At 40.1% G+C, this 13,829-nt stretch overlaps 1 protein-coding gene across 3 annotated transcripts in view; it reads right to left on the bottom strand.

The window, feature by feature from the left end:
• Nucleotides 1–13,829, bottom strand: part of herc4 (HECT and RLD domain containing E3 ubiquitin protein ligase 4) — a 98,577-nt gene that overhangs the window by 43,348 nt on the left and 41,400 nt on the right. For all 3 annotated transcript variants that reach the window (XR_009645863.1, XM_060841847.1, XM_060841846.1), the window contains exons 10-11: nucleotides 12,830–12,954; nucleotides 4,690–4,749 (exon numbers count right to left, since the gene is read on the bottom strand). Coding sequence is in view for 2 of the 3 variants with exons in the window: in XM_060841847.1 (XP_060697830.1) it covers nucleotides 4,690–4,749; nucleotides 12,830–12,954 (185 nt within the window). In the remaining variant the exon portion in view is untranslated. The remainder of the gene's footprint in view (nucleotides 1–4,689; nucleotides 4,750–12,829; nucleotides 12,955–13,829) is intronic.

The following is a 13,829-nucleotide window of genomic DNA, read 5'->3' as shown; positions in this document are numbered from 1 at the left end:
GGAGTTGTGTCTGGCTCTTATTTTGTAAAGATTCCTTTCATGATCAATAATTATAAATGAAATAAACTAGTTACAATCCAGTAGAATTCACTGGACTATTGCCACCCAACTAACTAAACAGCCAATTACATTAAAGGATTTTCACAGGCCCACGAACAGGAAACTAGACAACAATGTTTTCCGGAAAGCAAATTGCTTATGAAGTTTGCACTTGCTTATGAAGGCAGTACAGGTTAAAATACTTTAAAAATTAAAAATCTTTTAACAGTAGCTCAAGAAACCTACAAATTAATCATTAAACAGCAGCCATAATTGCAAAAAAACATTCACGGCAAGTTCTATTGCTTTTAGGACAACACCATACAACCTTGTCATGGTAGACGCTACAAGACATGTCAGATTATTGACACGGATACCACCATTACATGTGAGGTCACTCCCCACCAACTCATGTACTCATGTGACTCAGCCAATGTTGCTTATCTCATATGCTGCAAACAAGGATGCCCTGAGGCATGGTACATTGGGGAGACCGAGCAGAGGCTACAGCAATGGATAAACGGACACCGCATAACAGTGAACAGACAAGACCGTTCCCTCCCAGTCAAAGAACACTTCAATGGTCCGGGATATTCGACCTCAGACCTTCAGGTGACCATCCTCCAAGATGGACTTCGGACAGACCACAATGCAAAGTGGCCAAGCAGAGGCTGATAGCCAAGTTTGGTACCCATGGGATGGCTTGAACCTAGACCTTAGGTTCATATCTCACTACAGGCGACCCCATTGCACTACACACATACACACACACACACATCTCCAGGCACATACTCAGCAGACCCTCTCTCATACACTCCCACACACACACCCTCCCACAGATGTATACCCATTTACTCTCACATATACACACACTCTTACAGACACTCGTACCTCTCCCCGCGCGTGCATACACACACCCACATGTGCGTGCACACACACAGACACACACACACACACACACACGTTTGTGGGGTGAATTCGTACTTGCTGAATTACATTTTACTTTTCTCAAAAACTGCATGAATCCATATAAGGTTCTGTAAATCCCTTTTATCGATTAGAATCAGTCTGAGCATTGGGACACAGACAGCCTCAGACAGGGTACCTCACACCTTCAATGCATTATCTGTAGCCAACATGGCAAAGTTAAAGTTCTCTTGAGAATCTAACTTTAAGTTCTGGAATTTACATATTACAGAACTGAAACCAATATGCTCACTCTAAAAGATGAGAAACTTAAACTCAGGTTCCTTGATGCTGAACAGGGTCAAAAGAGCGGTCACTTTCAACTTACCTCTTGTATCACTGTTTGAAGCAAGGTTGTAATGAGATCAGGATTCAGTTGTACAGGAGGAGAAAGTGAGGACTGCAGATGCTAGAGATCAGAGCTGAAAATGTGTTGCTGGAAAAGCACAGCAGGTCAGGCAGCATCCAAAGAGCAGGAGAATCAACATTTCAGGCATTCCTGAAAAAGGGCTCATGCCCAAAACATCGATTCTCCTGTTCAGTTGTGCTGGCAGACTTCTGAGCATCAACGAGCAGGTATATTGCTAAACAAATACTGATGATCAAAAATAGACTGATAGAACAAAAATTGGCTGTGTTGGATTTATTCTGCTTTTGGTGTACAAGACTTAGTTGGATAATTTTCATAATTGTCAGGTAAGTGTTACTGTACCTGGGCTAGAACAGTTTTGACGGGAACACGGCGAGTTCTGGAGCACTTTTTCAATGCTACTGCCAGAAGTGTAAGGGCCTAAGCTTTTGCAGTATGCTTTACATGCAGCTGTTTCTTGATATCATGCAAAGTAAATAGAATTGGCTGAAGACTGACGTCTCCTGGGCATCTCTGAAAGAGACAGATCATTCACACAGCACCTAAGTGATCATGAATGCAAATACTTTAACAATTTGTGCTGCAGAGCCACCCTTGGTGATGAGTCCTCCAACTATTCTGGCCCTTGTCACATCAATGCTTTCATGTAGTATTCAACATAGAAAAACACAGATTCATCAGTAGGGGATGGCATGCGTAACAATGACAATCAGGAAGCTTCCTTGCCCATATTGGACAAGCTATAGCAGTTTATGGGGTCCGAAGTCAATGTTGAGGTCTTCCATGGCAAATCCCTCCCAACTATATACCACGATGTCTTGTCTCACTGGCGGGGCAGACGCACCTCTGCATTAGACTTTTCATTCCAGTTTAGCTGAATTCCAAATACACCATCTAACACCAGAGTATTACTCGGCCTCCAACATACTCAACTAGCAACAATATCACTAAGGTATCACCTCAAAATATAAAAATCTCAGATTTGACCTCATCCAGAATATTGCACCCAATTCTAGGCACATAGATGCATAAAGAGTGTGCAGAAAATAATAAAATTAAAGTCCGTTAACCCTGAAACTAGTTATGTATATAAATTGCAAAAGTTGGATTTGTTATTTTTTGAAGAGAAAGTTGAGGGGACATTTAAAAGAGGCATTGCAAATTGGGCTCTGGACAATGTAGATAGAGGTCTATTCCTATTAGTGGAACAATTGACAAGAAAATGCAGATTTAAGGAAACTGGTAAAAGAAACAATTCAAACAAGAGGAAAAACATTTCCATACAGTAAATGGATCCAATCTGAACTACACTACCTGTGTGTGTGATGGAAACAAGTTCAACTGAGGTGTTCAGGAAGAACTTGGATCATTATTTGAAAAAGAAAATCGTAAGAATTACAAGGAGAATTTGAGGAAATGGCATTGGTGAATTGCTTCTTCAGAGGACAGTACAGAGGGCACAATGTTCCATGTTGCCATGCTCTATGCTGTAAACATCTGTGTCTGGATTAGTGGTGCTGGAAGAGCACAGCAGTTCAGGCAGCATCCAAAGTGCAGTGAAATCAACGTTTCGGGCAAAAGCCCTTCATCAGGAATAAAGGCAGTGAGCCTGAAGCGTGGAGAGATAAGCTAGAGGAGGGTGGGGTGACAGAGGGGGGAGAGGAACACCTGCACCAATCAACCACGCTGCCCCGTGGCCCAACATTTCAACTCCCTCCCCCACTCTGCCGAGGACATGGAGGTCCTGGGCCTCCTTCACCGCCGCTCCCTCACCACCAGACGCCTGGAGGAAGAATGCCTCATCTTCCGCCTCGGAACATTTCAACCCCAGGTCATCAATGTGGACTTCGACAGCTCCCTCATTTCCCCTTTCTCCCACCTCAGCCTAGTTCCAAACTTCCAGCTCAGCACTGTCCCCATGACTTGTCCGGACTTGTCCGACCTGCCTAGCTCCTTTTCCACCTATCCACTCCACCCTCTCCTCCCTGACCTATCACCTTAATCCCCTCCCCCACTCACCCATTGTACTCTATGCTACTTTCTCCCCACGCCCACCCTCCTCTAGCTTATCTCTCCATGCTTCAGGCTCACTGCCTTTATTCCTGATGAAGGGCTTTTGCCCGAAACGTCGATTTCGCTGCACTTTGGATGCTGCCTGAACTGCTGTGCTCTTCCAGCACCACGGATTCAGAATCTGGTTTCCAGCATCTGCAGTCATTGTCTTTACCTTGTAAATATCTGTGACCTACTGAATATGATCTAGGAAAAAAGGTTATTATATTCTAGATGTGTTCTAATCAAGAGAAGCCTCAACCACAAATTGTACTGTTTAAAGGTTTCTCGAATGTTTTTGTGAAACATACAACTACAACACTGATTATTTTGATATATATAGGTATTCAAATAAAGAAACACATTGGAAAACTACAACAAAACTTTAAACTCAGTATGGATTTAATATTCAAAAGGTAATTTAAAATAAGTCTTATCATGGTGCATACATGTTTACTGAAGGTCATGAATGCCTTTAGGCTCATTATTTAGCAGACATTAAAATAACATGAAGATGTAACTGGTGGCTAATTCACTAATATAATTTGGTGCACTAATATAACTGACAAAAATAGCCAAGTGAAAAATATTTCAAAACAATTCCCATGACCACACACTGATGAGATTAAAAATTAACTTCTCAAATCAACAATGATGGACAACTTGACTAGCAGATGCCAGGAGTTCCAAGTACAATATGTAGTGAGATCACAAGATGTCATGAAATGCGAAGGATTTCTCTCAGGTTCTAACATTTGCTCTTTTCTACTAAACAGCAAACTGATTGCTCTGACTTATCATCCTTTAACAACAATCTTTTGAATTCCATCTAATGTTTTTGTGAGAAAAAGACCTGCCTTATTCTAGTGCCCCAAGTCTAAAACCATCCAGGTCTGTTGGTCTTCCTGGTGACATGAAATTTGCATGGTCTGAGATGCTACATGACAATACTGAAAACCAAGATGTTATCCTTGATCAATTTGATGAGACAAATGTCTAGAAACAATCATATCAAAGGAGGATCCCTTTTATTGCACAGATCCCTTACTAAACTTCTGCTTTTAAAAATAACACTTCACAATTGCCTACCCATATAAAGATAGGTAACATAAACAGACAATGTCTCTTATGATTTAGGAAAACTCATTTGTGTAACACTTTTTCTACTAAACCATTAAAAAATTCAACACGATGTGTTACTCATGTTTTTTATTGCTTGAAAATAGAGAATTACTTGAAAATGTTAAAGTTTTATACTATACCTCAAAGCAAGAAAGCTTCCATTTAAGCAGCCTGCTGATGAGAACACAGTATCGATTTCACTATGGAAAAAATATAGACACCATAATGAACAAATAAATTTACAAGTGTTCTGATTTACTCATAACTATGTTCAGTACAATCTTTCTCTGTATTTTAACTAAACTTCAGCTTCCACATTCAGCAGTATATTGGCCATTCTCTACAGAGATAAATTACTAGAGCACATTTCAAAGAACATCAAACATTGTTTTCTTTTCGTTGACAAATTAGTTGTCTCTTGATCTGTCCCTCTGGTCTGCACAGGTACGCTGGAGGAAAAATACCACAACCTAAAACAGTATAACTGCACATGAGTGTAAGCAATTAGGACAAAACAGATATATTTCTTCAATTGTTCTATAGCAAATGTGACTGAACAACATACTTGGAATGAAGAATTAATCCTTCTGTGAGTTAACAAAGTCTTAAATGGTACAGCATTTTGGAGGTGGTCTTTTAAGCATCTACTTTTAAGCTTTTCTTCCCCCAGTGTTGCAAAGTGAATAACAAACAGTATGGAAGTATGAATGGTACTCTGGATTGCTGCCAAATTGCTTTACAATTGCTCTCACTGGTTACCTAATGAGCAAAATTAATCTTCATCTTTGTCTGGTGGATTAAGTTAGATCAGGAAAACATCAGAGAATCCGTGTAATGATTCCTAAAGCACAACAGCTGTCCATGTTAACCAAAACCACCCCCTCTCAAAATATTTTATGTCCTATGCTCAGAGAATATAATATTACCTTTCAGTGTAGAAAAGTACCTTCATCAATTGGAGTTAAATCAAATATGGAATGAATGTTATAATAAACTGAATTACTGAGCTTGATAAATGGCGTGCAATTTGTCATATATACAAGAAGAGGGTCAGTTAACTAGATGGTTGGTTTGCAATGCAGAGTGACACCAAAAGCATGGGTTCAACTACTGCACTGGCTAAGGTTAGCATGAAGGTTCTACTTCACAACCTCTTCCCTTGCCTGAGGTGTGGTGACTCCATGTTAAATTGCCACGAGTTATCTCTCTTTCTAATGAGAGAGCAACTCATGATCTGGTCAGACTATGGCAACTTTACCTTTACATTAAAGCTAATTGATTATTAGACCAGGAGAAGAAAAATAAGATGAAAAGGTTAAGGACAGGGTTAACAATTTTGATTCAAGTCACTGAAAACTAAAAAAGCTCAAGGAAAAGGCATTTCAAACAATAGGATCAAATTATGTCCAAGCCCATTTCAATATTTGAAACATCATGAGCACTGACCCACTGTAACACCCAGAATAACAAGATGTGTTTAAAAAGACTAGGAATGGGATCCACAACAATATAGGAGGTTCACCATATAGCAAGCCCGAACAAGACAAACCTTTACACAGAGGATTTTTATTTAAAAACTTTTCAAACTTATCACCAATCTTTAATCTCAGATGCTATATTAAAGTAGTTTTTGCCTAAAGAAAACCCTATGCCATGTTTGAACAGCAGCAGGAGGTTCTTCTGCTAATATTCACCTCTAAATTACTTAACGAAATCACTAGATTTAGATAGAGGTCTTGTATTTCAATGCTGTTTCTGAGAATTTGCTAAGTACAACTTAGCTGTGTTTACAAACAAAAAACTTTCAAAAGCAGCTTCAAACAGTCCATATTTCAAACAAACATTACGGTATGAACTAGCCATTTGAATACAGAACTAGCTCAAAGGTAGAATTCAGAGGTCCGGACCTTGAGATGATTAGACCAATGTCATTACCAGTATATCACTATCTCCCCTCATGAAGAGACACCATTTGGACAGCCTGTGGAGAGGCTCCTGTGCTGTGCAACTCTATGCTTAGCTGTCTGCTGCCATCCTTAGCCTTGTTTTACCTCTGTTTTACAGTTTTAAGCTGCTGGCTATGATCATTTGCCAATGATCTTTTTTTTCCCATGCCTACTGTCAAAGAGCAGTGGAAATTTTCTTACCAATTTCTGGCCATTATAAAATGGAGACTAGGCTTCTACACTGAATAGTATCACAATAGACAATAGGTGCAGGAGTAGGCCATTCTGCCCTTCAAGCCTGCACCACCATTCAATATGATCATGGCTGATCATCCTTAATCAGTATCCTGTTCCTGCCTTATCTCCATAACCCTTGATTCCACTATCCTTGAGAGCTCTATCCCATTCTTTCTTAAATGAATCAAGAGACTGGGCCTCCACTGCCCTCTGGGGCAGAGCATTCCACACAGCCACCACTCACTGGGTGAAGACATTTCTCATCTCTGTCCAAAATGGTCTACCCCGTATTTTTAAGCTGTGTCCTCTGGTTCGGCACTCACCCATCAGCGGAAACATGTTTCCTGCCTCCAGGGTGTCAATCCTTTAATAATCTTATATGTCTCAATCAGATCCCCTCTCAGTCATCTAAACTCAAGGGTATACAAGCCCAGTCGCTCCAGTCTTTCAGCGTATGGTAGTCCCGCCATTCCAGGAATTGACCTTGTGAACCTACGCTGCACTCCCTCAATAGCCAGAATGTCTTTCCCCAAATTTGGAGACCAGAACTGCACACAGTACTCCAGGTGTGGTCTCACCAGGGCCCTGTACAGCTGCAGAAGAACCTCTTTGCTTCTATACTCAATCCCTCTCGTTATGAAGGCCAGCATGCTATTAGCCTTAGCATGGACTAAGTTGATGCCTTGCTGATCTGTTTTTTAATTACATAAGTTCTACAATGATTTTTAGCAAACTTTTACAGCCCTATTTCCACCATACTGTTACTTACAGACCTGGCTGAGGAAAGGTTACTGCTTCCGGACCAAAATACATATCGGTATTCTTTTTGGTGACTTCAACCATACCAGCTGGAGCAAAATAATTTCAGGAGAGGCAATTTTTCAGCATATTTAGTTCCATCTGCAATTAAGAGTTTCCTGAAAGCGATTTTTAACAATCTCTCTGAGCACACACAAAAAAGCAAAGGGTTCTGGGTAATCCAAGATGGAGGACAACAAAAAAATTGTGGCTGCAAGAGCTGCTCCTTTTTTAAAGGTATTTTAGGGGCTGGAGGTGATTTTTCTCAAATTCCAGGAGCAGTAATTACTGTTTTACCAGCAGTTGCATTGTTTTGGAGCACTGGGGAGAACAATGTCCAAAACATTGATTCTCCTGCTCCTCGGATACTGCCTGACCTGCTGCACTTTTCCAACACTCCAGCATCTGCAGTCCTCACTTTCTCCCGAAAGGAAGCAAATGTCATGTATAGACAGCTGAGATTGAGTGAACCTTGATAAGAGTATAATGGCAGTAGGAGTATTATGAAGTTGAAGGGGTGTACTGTACCTTTGAGAGTGAATGTTATTCTGAACAGAGATTACAAGTACTTGTGTATACGACTAGGTGGCAGTCCCAGAGTGTACTGGAAAACTGATAATATGTAACATTTGGCTGTGAAATGGACACCTGAGTTTTGGTTGCTGTTTTGACAATTCTAATTGAACTAGTTTAAATTATGCCCGAATACACTAAAACCCAATAGAAGTTTGAATTATTGTTTCACCAACACTGAACCAAAAGGATGATTGAATGTGGGGCAGGTATGAAATGCGGGCATTTTGAAAATTGTTCAGAGAACAACTGCCGCTGGACAGAAACAGGGAGAGCTAGCAGCTTGCTCTCCAAGAAATCAGGAAACATTGTCAAAGGTACCTTTTCATATGAAACAAAGAACAAAACCAAAGAAAAATACAGCATAGGAACAGGCCCTTTGGTCCTCCAAGCCTATGCCAATCCAAATCCTCAATTTAAACTTGTCACCTATTTGCCAAGGGTGCCCATTCATGTAACTGTCTAGATATATCTTAAATGATGCGATCATGCCCACCTCTGCTGGCAATGCGTTCCAGGTACCCACCACTCTCTGTATAAAGAACTTTCAATGCATTTTTTCCTTAAACAATTTCCTCCCCCCTTACCTTGAACTCATGACCCCTAGTAATTGAGCCCCCCCCACTCAAAACTCTAGGAAAAGGATTCTTGCTATCCACCCTATCTATACCTCTCATGACTGTGTAGATCTCAATCAGTTCCCCCATCAACCTCCGTCTTTCTAATGAAGTAATCCTAATCAACTCAACCTTCTTCATAGCTAGTGCCCTCAATATCATGCACCATCCTGGTGAACCTCCTCTGCACTCTCTCCAAAGCAGCCATATCCTTGTGGTAATGTGGTGACTAGAACTGTGAGCAGTACTCCAAATGTGGCCAAACTAACATCTTATACGATTGGAACATGACCTGCCAACTCTTGTTCTCAATACCCTGTCTGATGAAGGAAAGCATACTATATGCCTTCTTGACCACTCTACCAACCTGCGTTGCACCTTCAGGGTACAACAGACCTGAACACCCAGATCTCTCTGTACAGTAATTTGCCTCAGGGCTTTTCCATTTAGTGTATAGTTCGCTCTGGAAATGAATCTTCCAAAATGCATCACTTTGCATTTACCTGGATTGAACTCCAATTGCCATTTTTCTGCCCAACTTTCCTAACTGTCTATATTCTGCTGCATTAGGACATAGAATATTACAGTGCAGTACAAGCCCTTCGACCCTCGATGTCGCGCTAACCTGTGGAGCCAATCTGAAGCATATTTATCTGACACTATTCTATTTTCATTGATATTTTATCCAATGACCATATAAATGCCATTAAAGTTGGCGAATCTATTGCAGGCAGTGTGTTCCATGCTCCTACTATTCTTGAGTAAAGAAAATACCTCTGACATCTGTCCTATATCTATCACCACTCAATTTTAAGCTACGCTTCCTCATGTTAGCCATCTCCATCAGAGGAAAAAGACTCTCACTGTCCACCCTATCGAACCCTCTGATTATCTTATGTCTCAATTAGAACTAGAATCCATAGTGTGTGGAATCAGGCCCTTCAGTCCACCCTCTCAACCTTCTTCTCTCTAACAAAAACAGCCTCAAGTCCCTCAGCCTTTCCTCATAAGACCTTCCCTCCATACTAGTAAATCTAGGATGTCCCTTCTGCTACTGTCTTAAATCAATTATAAAATTGAGAAAACATTTTTCATAATTCCAGCATTTTATACACTGTCCCAAACAACCATTATGTACCACCAACTTCTACCTTTCCAATGATGTCCTTATTTGATTTATTCACCTCCCAAACCCCATCTACCCCCTGCAACTCCATACCAACTTCTGCCTTTGATGTGCCAGTCCTTTGCTCTGATAAAAGCTGGTGCAATTAACATCACTCTCTTAGTTCAACAGTCACAAACATGACTGGCTATGATGTGGAGGTGCCAGTGTTGGACTGGAGTGGGCAAACTTAAAAACTACACAACACCAGGTTATAGTCCAACAGGTTTAATTGGAAGCACCAGCTCTTGGAGCATCGCTCCTTCATCAGGTAACTAGTGGGGCAGGATCATAAGGCACAGAATTTATAGTAAAAGATCAGTGTCATGCAATTAAAATAATATATTGAACAAACCTAGTCTGCTATTAAGTCTTTCATCATTCAGAATGGGTTTCAGATTTCAGTTCATTAATATGTAAATGCCAGAATTCCTGTTAAGGCCCATTCTCAAGATAAAAAAAATATAAAACCTTAAGTTAAAAAGTGATATCGCCACTCAAGCAATGTATGAAAGGTGTGAAGTTAGAGCCTGTCTGTATCCCAATCTTGAGTCAGACTGGTTCTGTTTCCAAAGTAAGAATTTCTAAACTGTCACATGGATTGACTGCCAACAGATTGCGTGCTATTTGAGCAAAATACAATGTATCTGCAAATACAATTCTGCAAACGCAAATTCACCCCACAGACGTATATATGGGTGTACATGTGAATCTAAGTGCACGTGAGAGTGTTGCATTTGCGTGTGCATGAGTGTGACGGAGTATAAGCCTGTGAAAGGGTGCGCGGTGTGTGTGTGTGTGTGTGTGCGCGTGTGTGTGTGTGTATGTATGTGTATATATATATATATATATATATATATATATAGATAGATAGATAGAGTGTAGTGGGGTCATCTGTAATGTGATATGAACCCAACATCCTGATTGAGGCTATCCTCATGGGTCCTGAACGTGGTAAGGTAGGTAATTAGTCTCATCATTCACTAGCAGATGTGGCTAGACAACATGACATTGTCTGGCCACACAATCCTCTGCCAAAACTGCCCACAACTGAACCAGCATTAATTGCTGTCTGTTAAGATAGTTGCAAATTCTTAATATCCTTTGCACAAAGTGCTTCACTGTGCTGAAACCATTAACTTTGTTTTTGTGACCTTTAGTCTTGACAACCCCAAATCACTCTTGGCAATTTGACTCATCTTATTCTTTAAATTGTAAGTCATCTGAAACTCTGCTGCATGCACCCTAAATTACATTCACCCACCAGTCCTGTCCTTGTTTGTTCACTTACATTTAGTTTCCACTTAAAGGCCTTGAATTTTGCAAAAAATCTCTACATGGTTTTAAATCTCCCCCAAAGTCTTAATTTTCCTCAACTATACAGCAACCTCCACCATCCCCAGAACCATGACACATTTGTTTCTCCAACTCTGGGATTGAGCATCATGATACAAATTTCAATATTTGATTTGGTTTATTACTGTCACACGTCTCAAGATACAGCAAAAAGTGCAGACTTACATGCTTTTATAGACAGATCATACTATAAAGTGCATCAGGGTAACAGAATGAAGTTCAGGATATGACGTTACACCTACCAGGAGGGCGTAGACAGAGATCAATATTGTCAAGCGTAGTTGTGAAATTCCATCCCTATACCTCCTGTCTATCTCCTTTAAAATGCACCTGAAAATCCAGTTCATCTACCAAAAGCCACATTTTGGATTAACTTTGTTTACTAACTCTTATCGTGCAATCTGGAATGGTTTATCATGGTAAGGATCTTTATATAAATACAACTTATTGTAGGTGTGTACTTTAAACAAAGTGAAATATAAATAAAGCTTTATAAATATTGAAAGGAGAAAGATGAAAGGATTGATTGGATCAACTTAAGAACATGCCGAAACGTGATAGCGGCATGGTCAAAGATGCAGGGGTCTGAAATAAAGTAAAGCTACAAATACAAAATACAACACTATGAAAACCTTTCAGTTCTCAAACCATAACAGGACACACATAAAAAAATTAATATCCTTAATGCTGTTAAGTAGATTGAAATTTATCAGTCTGAGCAGATCCTAATCTACTGTCTAAACCAGTCCGTCAATTCCTAAGCATCTTTGTCCTTCTGCTCCTCACCTACTCATGTATTTGTCCAGACGCATCTTAAGTGAATCTACCATGCCTGCCTCTACCACCTCTGCTGGCAACGCGTTCCAAATGCCCACCACCTGCTGTATGAAGTACTTACCGCATGCATCCCCCTTAAACTTTCCAGTTCTCACCTTGAAAGCGTGACCTCTTGTTATTGAATCCTTCACCCATTACTAAGGAAGATAACAAAACAGACTAAAAGCACACAGACCCAATGGAATAATCAATACTGGACAAGAATAAAACTTAATTACCTTTATAACTAAAGATCAGAGATCAAACCTGACTAACTCTGACCTTTTCTGAAGAAATTTCTGCAGAAATCACAGAATCCCTACAATGTGGAATCAGGCCATTCAGCCCATCGAGTCCATACTGATGCTCTTAAGAGTATCCCACCCAAACCAACCGGCCTTACCCAATCCCTGTAACTCTGCATTTCCCATGGCCAATTCATCTAACCTGCATATATTTGGAATGTGGAAGGAAACCAAAGCACCTGGAGAAAACCCACACAGACACGGGGAAAACGTGCAAACTCCACACAGACGGTTGCCAGAGGCTGAAATCGAACCTGGTTCCTGGGAGGTGTGAGGCAGCAGTGCTAACCACTGAGCCATCATGCCACTGTGTCGTTGCACTTCTACAAAAATCTAACTTATTATTCACAGTGCAGAAACTTTAAAAGCATTGGGCAAAGTCTTCCCACTTATTCAACTCATACTACATAGGTTGACAAAAATTTGAGAAAAGACCACTATTGACCAACAGAACAACTATTACTTACTTTGTTACCTCTGAAGGAATCCTTCCAGGAGGATAATTTATCCACTTCTGGATAATTGCATCATTTAATGTGAGTATACCTTTTGATGGATTGGGTAATCTGAAGTCATCTGGTGGCATGGAATTCTTGAAAGGAAAAGCAAATATAAAAACAAATGCAGACAGGGCATCTCAGAAATAGTTCAGCAAGTTGATAATAGCTGTTGTTCATAAAACTACATAAATCTGTTTGAACCAGAATTGGAGTTTTAGCCTTCTTATCAGTGTTAAATTTTTCTCCAAGCTGTTTTTTTTTCAATTTTCTCATGGAATATTATGATTTTATTACTCTTGTTTTGATACTTTCATCCGATGCTATATTTCCTTTGAAACTATATCGTATCCTTTTCAATGCAATAATTGATTAACATTAATTCTGTTACAAAGCATTCCACATTCCAATAACTCCCACACGTGTACCGTTTGTGCTGTGTTTTCCAGATTATGTTCCCTCATCTTGGAATTACTTCCCCATTGGCGTCTCTCAGACACAATTTGTTTTTGAAACATGGATCTCATCACTTACTCCTGGTAAATTGGTTTGGCACTTTTTATAAAATTATTAAATTCTTTCAATAATCACACAAAACTACAGACTCTAACCTAATTTCATTTAATTTATTGTCACGTGTATCTAGGTAGTGAAAAGCTTTGTTTGCGAACAGATCATAGCAAGGTCATACAGATCGTAGGGTAAAAAAAGAACTAGACAGAGCAAGACGTACAGGTTACACTACACAGGACATATGTGAACTAAGAATAGTGTTCACAAAATCAACATTACTTGAAGTTAGAGTGACCCTTCATCAGTCTAATGATGGCGGGGAAGAGGTTGTCCTTGAACCTGCTGGTGTGTGAGTGTTCAAGCATCTGTATCTTATGCCCTATGGGCGAGTTTGTAGGAGAGCATTACAGGAGTGGAATGGGTCTTTGATGATGTTGGAAGCCTTTACATGGCAACA

Source organism: Hemiscyllium ocellatum, chromosome 22, assembly GCF_020745735.1.
Source record: "Hemiscyllium ocellatum isolate sHemOce1 chromosome 22, sHemOce1.pat.X.cur, whole genome shotgun sequence".
Lineage (NCBI taxonomy): Eukaryota > Metazoa > Chordata > Chondrichthyes > Orectolobiformes > Hemiscylliidae > Hemiscyllium > Hemiscyllium ocellatum.
This window is presented reverse-complemented; position numbering and strand designations above follow the sequence as displayed.